At 45.3% G+C, this 14,743-nt stretch overlaps 1 protein-coding gene across 3 annotated transcripts in view; it reads right to left on the bottom strand.

Annotated features, from left to right (window-relative positions):
* The window catches only part of LOC120065226 (signal-induced proliferation-associated 1-like protein 2), a 102,962-nt gene that overhangs the window by 62,924 nt on the left and 25,295 nt on the right, over positions 1–14,743 (bottom strand). For all 3 annotated transcript variants that reach the window (XM_039016035.1, XM_039016044.1, XM_039016052.1), the window contains exon 2: positions 95–1,827. In XM_039016035.1, the coding sequence (XP_038871963.1) occupies positions 95–1,562 (1,468 nt within the window). In that variant the 5' untranslated portion in view covers positions 1,563–1,827. The remainder of the gene's footprint in view (positions 1–94; positions 1,828–14,743) is intronic.

The following is a 14,743-nucleotide window of genomic DNA, read 5'->3' as shown; positions in this document are numbered from 1 at the left end:
GAAAAGCCCCATCTGGCTCTTTCTTTAAGTTGCTAGAGTACTTTATAGTAAGGAAACAATTTAGTATTAGGTAGGTAGTCAATGCCTCTCTTACCTTTATTGTAAAAGTACTTGTGGTAGTAGTAGGCCCCCTGGTCAATGTGTTCGATTATGTAGCGCTTGTACATGTCCCTGTGGAAGGCCTGGCTCTCCCTTGACACCTCGAGGACCGACACCCCTGCATTGGTGCACCGGGTGCTGAGCGATGATTCCACAGAGTAGCCTTGTCCTCCACCCCCATAGCTAGGAGCATAGTCTCCGCTCCCATAGCTGGCACTGCTGGCTTTGCTCAGGGCCACCTTTCTCTCGCCCTCGCCACCAGTCTCGTTACGGAAGTACGGGCAGCTGAGCACCAGGGTATTGCTCTTCCCATCCCCCTCATCTGCGTCCATGCTGGCCTTGTGACCCACCTCCTCGCAGCTGCCTACGGGCGACTCACAGATGGGAATTGGCGTGGCGCTGTCTCCCAGCCCAGAAGCCGGGGCCTGGCACTGAGAGGCGGCCGATGCCCCAGTGGTAGTGTTCTTCCTGCGACCCAGGTCGGCGCGGTTGGCCACCGCCTCGCTGATGTTGAAGAGGACGCTCTGCACGTCGTAGTGGGCGAAGCACTTCTGGAAGCTCAGGGGCCTTCCGAAACGCCCTCCGTCCTCCTGGTCCAGGTACTCGCCCTCGCTCTTCACGTTCCGCAGCCTCCGGAAGATGGAGGTGTCGGCCTTCTCTGCCTTCATGCGTTGGATGAAGGACTTCTCCCGCTCACGGCTATAGAGCAGGGAGCTGTCCACGTAGTCGTAGCCCGGGATGCAGACAATGTCGCCTCGCGCAATCTGGGCGGCCGTCTGTAGGCTGGGCGACAGGGTGGTGTTGAGACGCAGCAGCTCCGGGAAACTCTGTGGAGGAGGTGCGCTGGGTTGGTCCGAGCGGTCCTCCATGTGGTAGCCCCTCAGGGTGCCCACAAAGCCTTCGCTGGTGCCGGACAGACCCTGCTTGTCGAGAGATGATGTGCTCCCATACTCACGGCGCAAGGTGGCCCCAGTGTTGGGGTTGATGGTGGTGTGATCCAAGTCCTCAGCGCCGATGTCGCTAATGGTGACCTCACTGTTGCTCCTCTTGATCCCGGGGAACCCCTTCATGGGGGAGTGGCTCAGGAGGTCGCACAGCGGATACTTGGTCTCTGGGAACTCGGGACTGAGCAACTCCTGGCTCTTTTGGAGGATGACCTCTGTGGTAAGTTTTGACGGTCCCTTCTGGAAGGTCGGCACCAGGCTGTCATAGCGTGGCGGAGGCTGTGACTCCCAGCCATCCTTTCGCTGTGGCCAGTCCGACACCCTCGCCCGGACACCCATCTTGGGCATGGCTGGCGTTCCTTGCACGTTGGCGTTTGGAGGTCCCATGGGCCTCTTTAACGCTTGGAGTTTCTTGTTGAACGGGTTGTCCGACTGCATGAAATAATTGGAGCCCTTTGGTTTGCCAGCTACTCCAGCAAGATTCGCTATGTCCTCAGTCCAGAGGCTAGGCACATTCATATCCTGTGTACAGGCACCTTACAGTCCCAAATTTCATGACTGGTTTCCAATACAAGCCATTTGTTCTGGAAACTGCTACCATGTAGTATTAGACAAAACCCAAATCTGGGGTTTCACTTCGCCAGGTCCATAATCCATAGAAAAGGATTAGATTGACAGATCTGCTTGGGTCTCTGAAGGACAGTGCAGCATCGAAGGTGAAGATCCTTTCCTGGTCCACATCAAGCCAATAACAGCCACATGGTGATCCTTTGTGGATTCAGATCTTAAAGTGAGAAACATAACATGGTTAATTTCATTCAAATTATAACATCAAAATAAAAACAGACCTAAAATTGCATTTCACCTTCAATTTGTGCAAAGGCCTAAACATAATGAACATCAATCGCCATTTCATTGCTATTTCGGTTGAATCAAATCAGACCGAAGGCCTACAAACAATGTTCATGTACCAATACTAGAACAAAAAGACATTTTGTATTGCTTTGATAAGGTTTTCGGCAGCTTTTAACACATTGGGAATGGTGAGGCTGAAAGATTAAAGGCCTTTTCAAGTTCAACGGCTCATTTGCAATAATTCAGAAGTATTGCATTATTAATTATTAATTATTTCATGTCTCTAGGTGCTGTGAGCTACATGCCTGCAAATGGCCCACAATTTGAAAGAATTTGAAAGATTTATCGCAGGTATCTGATCTGTATTAACGTAACATGACAAATCGTCCATGCAACAACATAGAAAAATGTCATGCATTGAGCGAACACTTCTTAAAAACTCACAATGAATGCCTTCCAGGTCTTAGAGAGGAGTAACAATGTCATATGAATCATCCTCTCTCTCTCTTAAAGTCAACTATTTATCACGCTGCCTCTGGACAGTGGAGTCATTTATCATTTTAAAGTTGAGGAGGGCAGGATTTCAGAAAACAGCTTAACCATTATGTGGTTAGTCATCTTGGAATGTGATTAACCGTGTGAACATGTGACCAACATTTCAACCTTCCTGATAAGTACTGTATGCATTTGAAAGTCATACTAATTAGAACTGTGACAACATTACTGTGGAATTGCCCGTATTAAAATGTTTAAAAAGAGTGGGGGTGTTGATGTTAAGGTAGTTAGATTATGCAGAGGATTTATTTCAAAATAGGCTACAATGTTCAGGAGCAAGGAGAAATGTATATTCATACCTGATTTGAATATCCATAATTCACCATTTCCTGTCGTAAACGTCGACAGATTTAACACCAGGGGGTATATTCGTAGTCTTTTATTTAACCTTTTTATAACTAGGCAAGTCAGTTAAGAACAAATTCTTATTTACAATGCTGGCCTAACAAAAGGCCTCCTGCGGGTGCGGGATTAAAAATAAATTAGGACAAAACACACATCACGATAGGAGAGACAACACAACACTACCTAAAGAGAGAGACCTATGACAACAACATAGCATGGTAGCAACACATGACAATACAGTATGGTAGCAACACAACATGGTAGCAGCACAAAACAGGGAACAAACATTATTGGGCACAGACAACAGCACAAAGGGCAAGAAGGTAGAGACAACAATACATCACGCAATGCAGCCACAACTGTCCAAGTGTCCATGATTGAGTCTTCGAATGAAGAGATTGAGATAAAACTGTCCAGTTTGAGTGTTTGTTGCGGCTCATTCCAGTCGCCAGCTGTAGCGAACTGAAAAGACGAGCGACCCAGGGATGTGTGTGCTTTAGGGACCTTTAACAGAATGTGACTGGCAGAACAAGTGTTGTATGTGACGGGTGACGGCTGCAGTAGATATTTCAAATAGGGGGGAGTGAGGCCTAAGAGGGTTTTATAAATAAGCATCAACCACTGGGTCTTGCGACGGGTATACAGAGATGACCAGTTTACAGAGGAGTATAGAGTGCACTGATGTGTCCTATAAGGAGCATTGGTTGCAAATCTGATAGCCGAATGGTAAAGAACATCTAGCTGGTCGAGAGCACCCTTACCTGTCGATCTATAAATTACGCCTCCGTAATCTAGCATGGGTAGGATGGTCATCTGAATCAGGGTTAGTTTGGCAGCTGTGGTGAAAGAGGAGCAATTACGATAGAGGAAACCAAGTCTAGATTTAACTTTAGCCTGCAACCTTGATGTGCTGAGAGAAGGACAGTGTACCGTCTAGCCATACTCCCAAGTACCTGTATGAGGTAACTACCTCAAGCTCTAAAACCCTCAGATGAAGTAATCACACCTGTGGGGAGAGGGGCATTCTTCTTACCAAACCACATGACCTTTGTTTTGGAGTGGATCAGAACAAGGTTAAGGGCAGAGAAAGCTTGTTGGACACTAAGAAAGCTTTGTTGTAGAGCGTTTCTAACATAAAATCCAGGAAGGGGCCAGCTGAGTATCAGACGGTTTCATCTGCATATAAATGGATGAGAGCGGAAAATACCAGTCTGAATACATCCCAAATGGCCCCCTATTCACTACATAGGCCCCAATATTTTGACCAGACGGAAAAGGCCCCTACACTTTGAGGATAAAGAGTCCTTATCCTTTTATCTGTGTCTCTTGCCTCATTGTTATGAATGGTACTGATTGGATGCTCATTTGAATTAAGGTTACCTTAAATAGTGTACAAAAATTATTATAAAAAAAATAAAAAAGAGTATGATAACTAGAATAAAGTAACTCATCTTGGGTTTGTTGAACTTGTTATAGGATACTTTGAAAGTGCCACATCCAGTTCAACTTTATTTATTGACTAGTTTATAATCAAACAGTCTCAGCAAGAGCCAGACAGACTATTGCGCACTAATCAGTGCAAAAACACCTCTAACAGACGGCTGTTTAAAACGAGCATTAAGCATTCACAACATCAAGGTGTAAAAGTGATTTGCAATCACTACAGAGGCAGCCGTGCTATGATTGGACACGGAACACTGAGGGGGCCCAAGGCGGAGCAACCGATGCCATCCGCCCCCAATGATGCCCTATTCCATTATTAAAAACACCCGAATAAAATGAGGAAGAAATGGAATATGAGAAAAGGGTCCTCATTAAAAATGCATGGCCTTGATGTCCGACCGCTTGGGAGCAAACAGATCATGAAAGCGTGAGATGAAAACAGCTTGTGACACGTCCATTTTCCCCCGTCAGTACTCGTCATGAATCTTCTGAAAGGTTCCTGCCTTGCCATAAGAGGACAACTTTGGTTCTAAGGCTTGAGTCAGTTATTTCATCTACAAAGCCGAATCGCGTGGATACGGTTTAGAACTATTTCATACTGTTTTACATATCAGTATGTATACTTCCTATTGGCCATCAAGAGTCTGACTGATGCTGCAGCAGGGTCTGACTGATGCTGGAAGTTAGGACAAGCTAAAGTATGATGCTGCACTGCATCGGACGCTTGATTCTTCAATATGTCAATGTTTGTGTTGTAATACGTCTCATATTTTTGGGGGGCACAAAAAAGTACATACAGCACTAAATTAAGCAATATGTTGTTATGGAGAGACCGACAATTGCAATACAAACAAATAGTAATTATCAAGAGTCAGATAAATTGCACAAACATTGTGTTCGGGCATCAGTCCCATCCCAGATGGTCTTTAAAATAAGACCATCTAAAAAGGGGGAAAGAAAACAAATAAAAACAGACAAAACGCAGTCACAAATGAACAGATGACACCGTCCATCAAACGTCAGCCTGAATGTAGGCTACAGTCTCGCCACTGCTGGTTAATGACAGACCTGCTCCAGTTGGTTCCACGAACCAGCGGGGCACACCGAGCTTGGTCGTTCACCCAAACATAACGGTAATCAATGAGGGAACAGCGCAAATGCTTGGGTAGTGACATGGTCTGGGAGCAACATTTGGCTGGGAGGCAGGGTAATGTTGTTTTGGTTGAAATCTAGAGAATGGACACTCAGTGAAGTGGATGTCAGTACTGGATATTGGATTCCGTGATTTGAGAGAGTTTGAGATTAATGGTGTGTGGCATCTAGAAATGAGCTAGGCCTAACCCGTTGCTGGCTGCAGAGGTTTGTACTTGCTATGTCTGTCTGCATGGCTCAAATCAATTTCACATACTGTTACACTGAACTATAGATTTATATGTGATCTGGAAATTGTACTTGAGCTATAATCTTATGCGATGAAGCTATTATTTCCAGCAGTACAGTTCTTCTGTGACATTTTGGAAATGCTCATGCAGTCCATTTGTCATCAGACGTCATTAAGCACGGGAACGAGCTCACTGGCGCAAGTGGCGATGTCCTTTGGGAACATCGGGTACAGATTAGGAAAGGCGGACAGACGGACCTCCACTTTGAGGTATGATGAGGTGGGCGAAAACAATGACGGAGAAAGGAGGTCAGTGAGCAGTGGAAGCGCACGCTGTCCAGTTCCAAAAGCCCCAGAGACAGACGACGCCATCATTCCTTTGTTCTACTTTGACATTTTTGATGTCATCCATTGGAATGAGTTCCAAACAATGTCACCTGTACTGTAGTCGACACCTGCCAGCCTGTATAACCTATTATTAAAGCCTCACTCCACTCCATGAATTCAGCCCTCATGTTAAATAAAAGGTAAACCACCCAGAATAAATATAGAAGTTATTTGATTGGCTGTTTTGGACCTGCTGGACAAAAATGGTTCAATGTGAGCTTTATCTTTACCATTAAAAATGATTCAAGAAAGTAAAACATACTGTATGTATTTTTCTTTTTTTTTGGGGGGGGGGGGGGGGGGGGGGGGGGGGGGGGGGGAGTATAAAACGAGATTCAAAATCACACAGAGGGATTGACCGCAATATGCAGTGAAGCCTTCGAATCAACGCGCTCATATGTCTCCAGCGGCTGATTGGGACCGTATCCAAACCAGGGGGCAAGAATACAATGGCGTCAAGCCCGCTTCCAACACCGTACATGGGTGTATCCCTTTAACTTTAACTGGCAACCCACCCTGGTACTCGCATAACCCTCACACATCAATAAGACAGAGCTAAGCTAGCGGGTTCCCCATCCATCTTCCCACTGCCTGTCTTGCTTTGCCTTGTTAGGTGCACTAAGCACCCAGGCATTCAGGCCCCTGGAAGAACTACGAGATACACCCAGTCGCAAGCCCTAATGCCTTCCGTGTCAGGGGGAGTTTCTCCAGGATTTATTCCAAGCGGAGGCAGGGTGGGGTGAGGGGGGGTACAGACGGGGATCAGTTCACATACACATTCCAGTGCGGTCCTCCACCACGACATGCACGTGTACGTTTGATTTTGACTCCCGAAGAAGAGGCAGAGTAGTATGCGTTTAGTTTAAAATGACTACTCCCTCAAGAAGGCAGGTTGGTTGGGGGGGGTGGGAGAGGTTGGTCGTCCGTCGAGAACATGGTTTAGTTGTGGGGCTGTAGCTAGTGAAGAGGGGCGGTGGCAGTAGGTGGGCCCAATGAAGGTATGGAGCAAGGCCGAAAATAAACAAATAAGACAGTAAATGCGGAACATCAAGGAAGTGAACGTAAACACCGATGGCTCTGCAGGGGCTAAATGAAAGACGGACCCCTGGGAAGGTTCTGGGGGGGGGATAGTGCATCTGGACGTTAACATTGGTTTTGTTATTGTTGTGGATATTTTCTCTTCTGGTCGGTCTTTCTGTTTACTATATAAAGCAGACCACAGGGGAATACTACAAAGCAGGATCAATGAGCTTGCCAACTAACTTGCCTAAAAACTTTGAAATGGGCATAGTCGAATCGAGTCAACAACCAAAAACACTAAAGTTTAGATTTCTTAATTAATTAAGTTTAGATTTCTTAATTCAAATTGATTTCTGGTTGTTTATCAAAGTTAGCTGGCTAACTCATTGATCCTGCTTTGTAGTATACCCCTCAGCACCCACCCTGGGCTACTTCAAAAGGTTGGGCCAAGGGCTATTTACATATCACAGTAGCAGAGTAAATATACCTTTACCCCAATAGCAAAACTGGGCAAAGCTGGTTGAAATTATGTAATTTCAGGTTGTACATTTATTGGCTTCTCACAGTGGTTGCTCTTCCATATCCTAATGTACATGGTTCAGCTATTCATGTTGGAGTATAAAGTACTGTATCATTACTTAGTCAATGCGAGGGGCTGCCAATAAAGCTCTCGTTGACTTTTGTTGAAAGTGGGATGGCTACGCTCTGGCTCTGCTGACTGGCCCAGTCGACTTGAATCAGCTGTTCAAATAAATCAAGGCCAGAACACACCAGAAGCCCTTTTCACCCTGCCACCTAACCCCCGCCCAACTCAACCCTCCACAGCTGAGCTCCAGGCAAGCTGCCAGGTGGAACCAAGATAAGGGGGTTTGTTTGCATCGATAAAGCACTGATGACATCTCTCAACAAGTTATGGGAACTGTATGTCGGGCTATTGTTTGATTAGCAGCATGGTTCTCCAGGCTCGATCGCTTAAGAGCCCACGCAAGGAGCTCCCAGCTGAGATGGAACTGCTGGACGAGGACAGTGTTGACTTTTGTTTGTTTCTCTTAGGGGGTCTGACATTTTGTTCAACTCCCCCATCTGGACATCTCATGCTGGGAAACCCTCCCACGTTCTTCTCCTTATTTCCCTTAACAGGAAGCATTGGAATTCGGGGGCAATTAAGGGTGTTAAGGCTCAGTTATTCTAATTTCTAACTTTTAAAGTAATGCATACCATATGCCTTGCAGCATGCAACAATGCCACTCTTTTAGAGGCTAAGGACCAGACGGGGATGTGACTGTGTTGTTACCAAACAACTTGGAACGAGTTTCATAACTATAGCACAAGGATGGGAGGCCCAAGACCAAAAAACCTTTCAGCTGCATACTGTTGCTGTGTCTACCTATAAAGGCTCAAATCGTGCGCCATGCATTTCCTGTTTCGTTTTTAAACTTCAGCACACTAAACACAAAACTTAGTCCTGGGGGGGGGGGGGACTATGTAAGCAGCAGACTCTTCATGAAATGGCTTAAGTTTTTTGCAATTCGTTGAAATAAAAAAACTACGAAATCACCTGAAAAGGCAGCATCAATCCTTTGAGAGCATCATTTTTAAAAGGTGAGCTTGAAGACAAGACCAGCATATAGGGCAGTCTCTCAGAACCAGGTTGGGAGGGAAAAAGCCCTGTTTGTGAAGGGGACGTGGTCTGGAACGAGACTGTTTGAGGAAATGGACTACAGGTGAGCCTGAAGATACAAATGAAAGGCTCGCAGGTTGGTCAGGAATTGTTTGGAAAGGACAGGTGCTCGAGACAAGACGGTTTACTGTGTCACTGCATCTTACCACTCGTCTTAAAAACAAAAGCGAGGAAAACAGTAGTAGGACATACAAAAAAAAATTCTCCACTAAACAGTACAGCTGCTATACAAATATGAACTTTACAGCATTCACAGGCCTGTGGACAAATGTGTCTGCGTGGTGGTAACTGTTTGCTGCGTAACAAGAAACACAAAAGAAATGGGTCAGCCCTCGGTTGATGACATCAGTTGGGTTGCCACTCATAACACGGCTGGTTTTGGGCTCGTCACTTGCTGCTGGTGCAGACACTTTGCTCCTGGGCACATAGGAGGGTGTGCACAAAACATACAAGAACAGGCCCTGTGCACGCACACAGCCTTGGTGTTCCCTTTCATTTCTATATTGATTTTATACTAAAAAGGGCAGTGCTATCTCCAATGACAATGGCAGCAGACAGAGGGGGAGAGCGAAACGAGAAGACTGGGACAGGCTGTTTTTTTTGCAAGCCTATTTACTGCCAGGATTTTCCCAGAGAGATATTTGAGGAAAGCCGCCTGTTGCATTGTCTGTTGACATAAAATTAACCCCATTGGGTGGGAACGAGGAGGAATCATTCATGCTAGAATGCTAATGAAAAACAGGAGAAAGAGAGGCGGCAACTGAAGACTCCTACGAAGATGAAAAAGGAGAAAAAAAGAAGAAGAAAAACAGAGCAGCAGGTAGCTTGGTTGCGTTCCAGTCGCTCTGCTTTGCCTGAATGAAGTCAAGTCAGTCATCCCATATCGGCCTATAGCCAGGCCTAGTTGTCAAACAACAACACCTTTAAGTAGAAGTACATCCATCCACCCCCAAAATAGTCAACCATCTGGTGACTGAGAGGGAGCTCTGAACAGAGAGCTAGCGAGACTCCCCTCACACCCTACTGTGAGAGGGAGGGCATGTGTAGCTAGCTACCCCCAGTGTGTGTCCTCCTTGAACAAATGCCGACACCTTCCCCCCCCTCCCCGAAACTCTCAACCCCACAACTCCTGTCCCCAATGTTCCTTTGGCAAAGGGATCACCTCATTTCCATAACCACACATGTAGGCTGTCCTGCTGCATCCTCTCTCAACTGACACCCTTTCGCGATCAGACGACACACACAATGGAGTGAGGCGGGGGAAAACACCTTCCCAGTTGGCAAGAGAAGCCAGACTTGGCAACTGTGTAGCTACAGTAGGAGAGGGGCAGACTTAGTAGTTCTACTGATTCAAGAGGAATTTTCACAAGAGTACAAGGTTCGTTTTGTCACGGGAAAAATGGCAGTTGGAAGCAATTAGTTCGACAGATGAGTTGTTACAGTTAAGATGGATGCATAGGAAAACCTGAAAGTTGACATTTCCGAAACATGTACATTTGTTCTGAACATGGTGATTTCTTTGACACTCCATATGGAAATGAGCCCCACACACACACACACACACACACACACACACACACACGGCTAGAAGGATGGGGGGGGGTGATGAGATTGCAAGTGTAGGGGGAGGATATGACCTTAGCACTTAACAGTCCCACACACACACACACACACACACTTCGCATTGGTCAAACATTGTTTGGAGGCATGCAAACAACCCGAGACACTAATAGTAGACAACACAGCTGCCATCCTACCCAAACATATGGAATTTCATGTACTGCTCTATTATTTACCTGCATTAAATTGAGGTTTAAGAGTCTATAAAACAATCTTTTACATTTTAAACTTTGGTGAAGAGGTAGTGACACCATGTCAAACGCAATTAACTAAATGTAATTAGGCTTTTTCCTGTCTTTTTCAACCAAAATCGGGTCGCCTTTTTAATGATTCATTCACATTATGAATAATGCCACAGGCTCTTCTCCTATTACCTCCACTGGTAAAGATTTGACCCGCAATTAGGGCAGCTGCTTGTCTGTTTTTTTCTTCTTCCATAGTGAATATATAGTACATGAGAGAGACTGACAAGAGGAAAAAAAGAAAATGAAATGGAGTGAATGCCTGATTGCAGCTCGTGTAGCTTCGCCCCAACTGATAATCCTCTATCCTCCTTTTGACAACGTCTCCAACTGCCGAACTGATTGGGAGGCATTAGCATGTGTATAGAGAAAATGGACACCGTGACATTCAGCTTATCGGGATGGCAGATACAACCTGATTGTGTCGCCCACAATAACCCCGGTCCACGGCGCAACCCCCCAATTTCTGAGGGACTGAAAGAGTCTTAAGAGGGGGAACAGCAGGATTGAAGAAGGGCCTTTCAATTTATTCTGAGGAGGGGGACAAAATAAAAGAACTGCTCCCCTTTAAATTCCTGAGGTTTTAAAAGAAAGACGCAAAAAGAGGCAAAGGGATCTGGTGCTTTCAGAGCTTCAAATAGGACCTTCTATGGGCCATATGCTGTGGCTGCATATTTTTGACTTCCTGTGGATTGCAGCGAAATAATAGGACAAAGGTATGGAGGGAGAGAGAATTTTCATAGAGATCACAAGCGGAGGTCGCGATTTTGGCCGGTGTGTATGTGTATACGTGTGTGTGTGTGTGTGTGTGTGTGTGTCTGTACATGCATGCGTGTCTGCACTAAATTCACCTCCCCACTCCCTTTCACTTGGGAGCGTGTTTGGGAAGCGTTACCAAGTCTGACAAGAGATAATCTGGGATCAACCAAAGTCTAAGAGAAACATCCTCAACAAGAGCATGATGCTTCTGCTTAATCCTCAAGTACGCCGCCACCAGTGCCTCTATTTAGACAGACTAGAGAGATCGGTCTCTAAGTCAATAAGTAACACTTCTTCATCTGTTTTACACTGGTCTTAACTGTATAAACATCTTACAATACCAGGGTTTGATGCCGAGGGCTTGATTCTGTGTGCTCAGAATCAAGCCCTGAAAACATCTGTCTGGTGCAACCTAAAACAGGCAAAAAGAGAAATATCGTTCAGTTTGTTTAGACTCTAGGGTGGGGGGGAGGGAGCTGTAAATAATGCTAATTTAATCATTCTTCTACATGCTTAAAATGCAGTGGTATGTTTTACAGCGGTAAATATGAAAATAAAAGTGAAAACACCCCCACCTCTCAGTCATGGTTTAAACCGTTTGTATGTGGTGGCGCTGTCCATTCAGTAGTGCTGAATTTCGGCCACAGCTGAGCTCCTTTACGCATAGGGTTTGCTTTGTACTTCCTCATTTTCACCATTTGTTTGCCACGCGTCCTTAAAAAAAGCTGTTGATTTACCATTGTTGGCTTTTGTCAGTCAGCTGTTTAGTGCTCATTGCTTTGATTCAGGTGCATGCGGGTACTGGTGTTCTCCGTGCCTAAAAGTATTCAATTTTCTATAAATATTTGTTTTCTTTCTTTTATCAGCTGATGGTTGACACTATCACTAGACAACTAGCCTACAGCTGGACACCAATGCGCATCCAATCCATCCAACAAGTATACGTTCATGACAGTAGGCATATAATTAACTTCCGGTTAGAAGCATTCGATTTTGCAACGGTATAGGCCTACGTTATTTTGGATTTGTGCCCATGAGAACTGTTTTCCCGGTGAAACATAATAACATGTTACGCAGGCACAGCTACACATACAGGACATTTTCCCAGATATCTACGATCGATGATCCAAACAGGGTTTAAGGTCAATTGTTAAATGCTTAAAAAGGACACGTAACGCCGTCATAAATGTAATGAACTGTAAGGAAAGGTAGTGTTACGTCACATGATCTGTAAAGACTCCAAGCATTAACACATTAAACACAATTTAATTTTACCGGTACACATTCGCTACCAGTAGGCCTATTAGAAGTTGATGGTAATACACATTGTAGACTGGTATTATAAGTTGACTGCGTGTGTTAGGGTGTTCATCACGTTTCCCCCAGGACAGTTTCAGACGCATTTTAGGTGTCCCGACTTTTCAAGCTACAAAAAAAGGTACATTTGTCAGCAAGACGCATCAGTTAATGTAGGCCTAATCAATGGCAAATCGATGAATGTTACAGATGTCCATTTCCATTCATAAATTGGTGCGCGTACACATGCAGTTGTGTATACTGGAATTATTTTAGAGTACACATGCACCCTAGTTTTTTTTTATTGACTTGGACAATGATGAAAATACCATGACTGGTAATTCATGTTGACTGTTTAAATTATGTGTTTATTATTAGGCCCATAAAAAAAATGGTGCAAGCGAACTCAATACAGACCAGCCCTCACCTTCCCTAATGTCACAGTGTATTTCGCACTCTGCTTCGGAGTCACACATGCAATATTAAAACGAGCGTCATTGTTACTTAGCGTTTCAGAGTGCATCAAATGCCACGCAAGATCTCACGCAACGTTAATGGTTTAAGCCTACGAAAAAAAAGTCAGTGAAAGCCAGTCCCAGTGGTTACAATTTCAGGATTACTCTGTCAGTCTTTTGCTCAATCACGCAACAGCAGATTCGTAAAAGCTTTTAGAAGGCTTGTCTCTTCAAAACATATTTAGGTGTCTAACCCTCAACCACTCTCCTTAGTCGTAAAATGTGTGGTTCCCATTATACTAATCCACATTTGACACAAACACAAATCACCGGCAGTTGTTCTCCACACCCCATTGAAAACTTTCCAACAGACAAGTCGTATTTTTTAAATAGATCTTAGTGGGTGAGGGATGAGTGTGTGTAAATGGACTGTGTGTGTGTGTGTGTGTGTGTGTGGGGGGGGGGGGGGGGGGGGTTAGCATTTCAGTCTGGTGGAGTGCTGTAGATCACTGCCTCCCAAATCAGACCGCTGTCAATTGTGTGTTGTCTGTGGGCAGAGAGAGGACAAGAGACAGAAATAAGAAAGAGTGGGGCTGAAATGGACAGACGCAAAGAAAAGAGAGGGAATAAGAGTGGGATTGATAAAGATGGAGAGAGAGGAGGGAGAAAAAGCAATAAGGGGAATAATAATAGGGGGAGAGATACAAATGGAGACCGAACGACAGACATGGAAGGAGATAGAGGACAGGAGAAAGACAAAGTCTTTAGGTCAACCCTTTTCTTCTCCTAACACCAAAAATATCCTAATGCATATTTGGACACGTTCACTCTGCAGCCACAACAACTAGAGATTAAAAAGACCTGAACGACCCTGGTGACCCCAGACTGTTTATCAACATACACTACATGACCAAAAGTATGTGGACACCTGCTCCACTCTTCTGGGAAGGCTTTCCACTAGATGCTGTAACATAGGAAGCAAGTCTCCACAGCATTCAGCCACAACAGCATTAGTGAGGTCACGCACTGACGTTGGGTGATTAGGCCTGGCTCGCAGTCGGCGTTCCAATTCACCCAAAAGGTGTTTGATGGAGTTGAGGTCAGGGCTCTGTGCAGGCCATTCAAGCCCCCCCCCCCCCCCCCCCCCCCCCCCCCCCCCCCGATCGACAAATAATTTATGTATGGACCTCGCTTTGTGCATGGGGGCAATGTCATGATGAAACAGGAAAGGGCCTTCCCCAAACTTTACATTTAGGACTATGCATTGGGGCAGGTAGCGTTCTCCTGGCATCTGCAAAACCCAGATTAGTCCGTCGGGCTGCTAGATGGACTGCCTAGAAGGCCAGCATCCCAAAGTCGCCTCGACACTGTGGACGTTGAGACTGGTGTTTTGCAGGTACCATTTAAAGTAGCTGCCTATTGAGGACTTGTGAGCGTCTGTTTCTCAAACTAGACACTCCAATGTACTTGTCCTCTTGCTCAGTTGTGCACCATGGGCCTCCCACTCCTATTTCTATTCTGGTTAGAGCCAGTTTGCGCTGTTCTGTGAAGGGAGTAGTACACAGCGTTGTACGATATCTTCAGTTTCTTGGCAATTTCTCGCATGGAATAGCCTTCATTTCTCAGAACAAGAATAGACTGCAGAGTATCAGAAGAAAGGT

The sequence above is a fragment of the Salvelinus namaycush genome, chromosome 2, assembly GCF_016432855.1.
Source record: "Salvelinus namaycush isolate Seneca chromosome 2, SaNama_1.0, whole genome shotgun sequence".
Taxonomy (NCBI): domain Eukaryota; kingdom Metazoa; phylum Chordata; class Actinopteri; order Salmoniformes; family Salmonidae; genus Salvelinus; species Salvelinus namaycush.
This window is presented reverse-complemented; position numbering and strand designations above follow the sequence as displayed.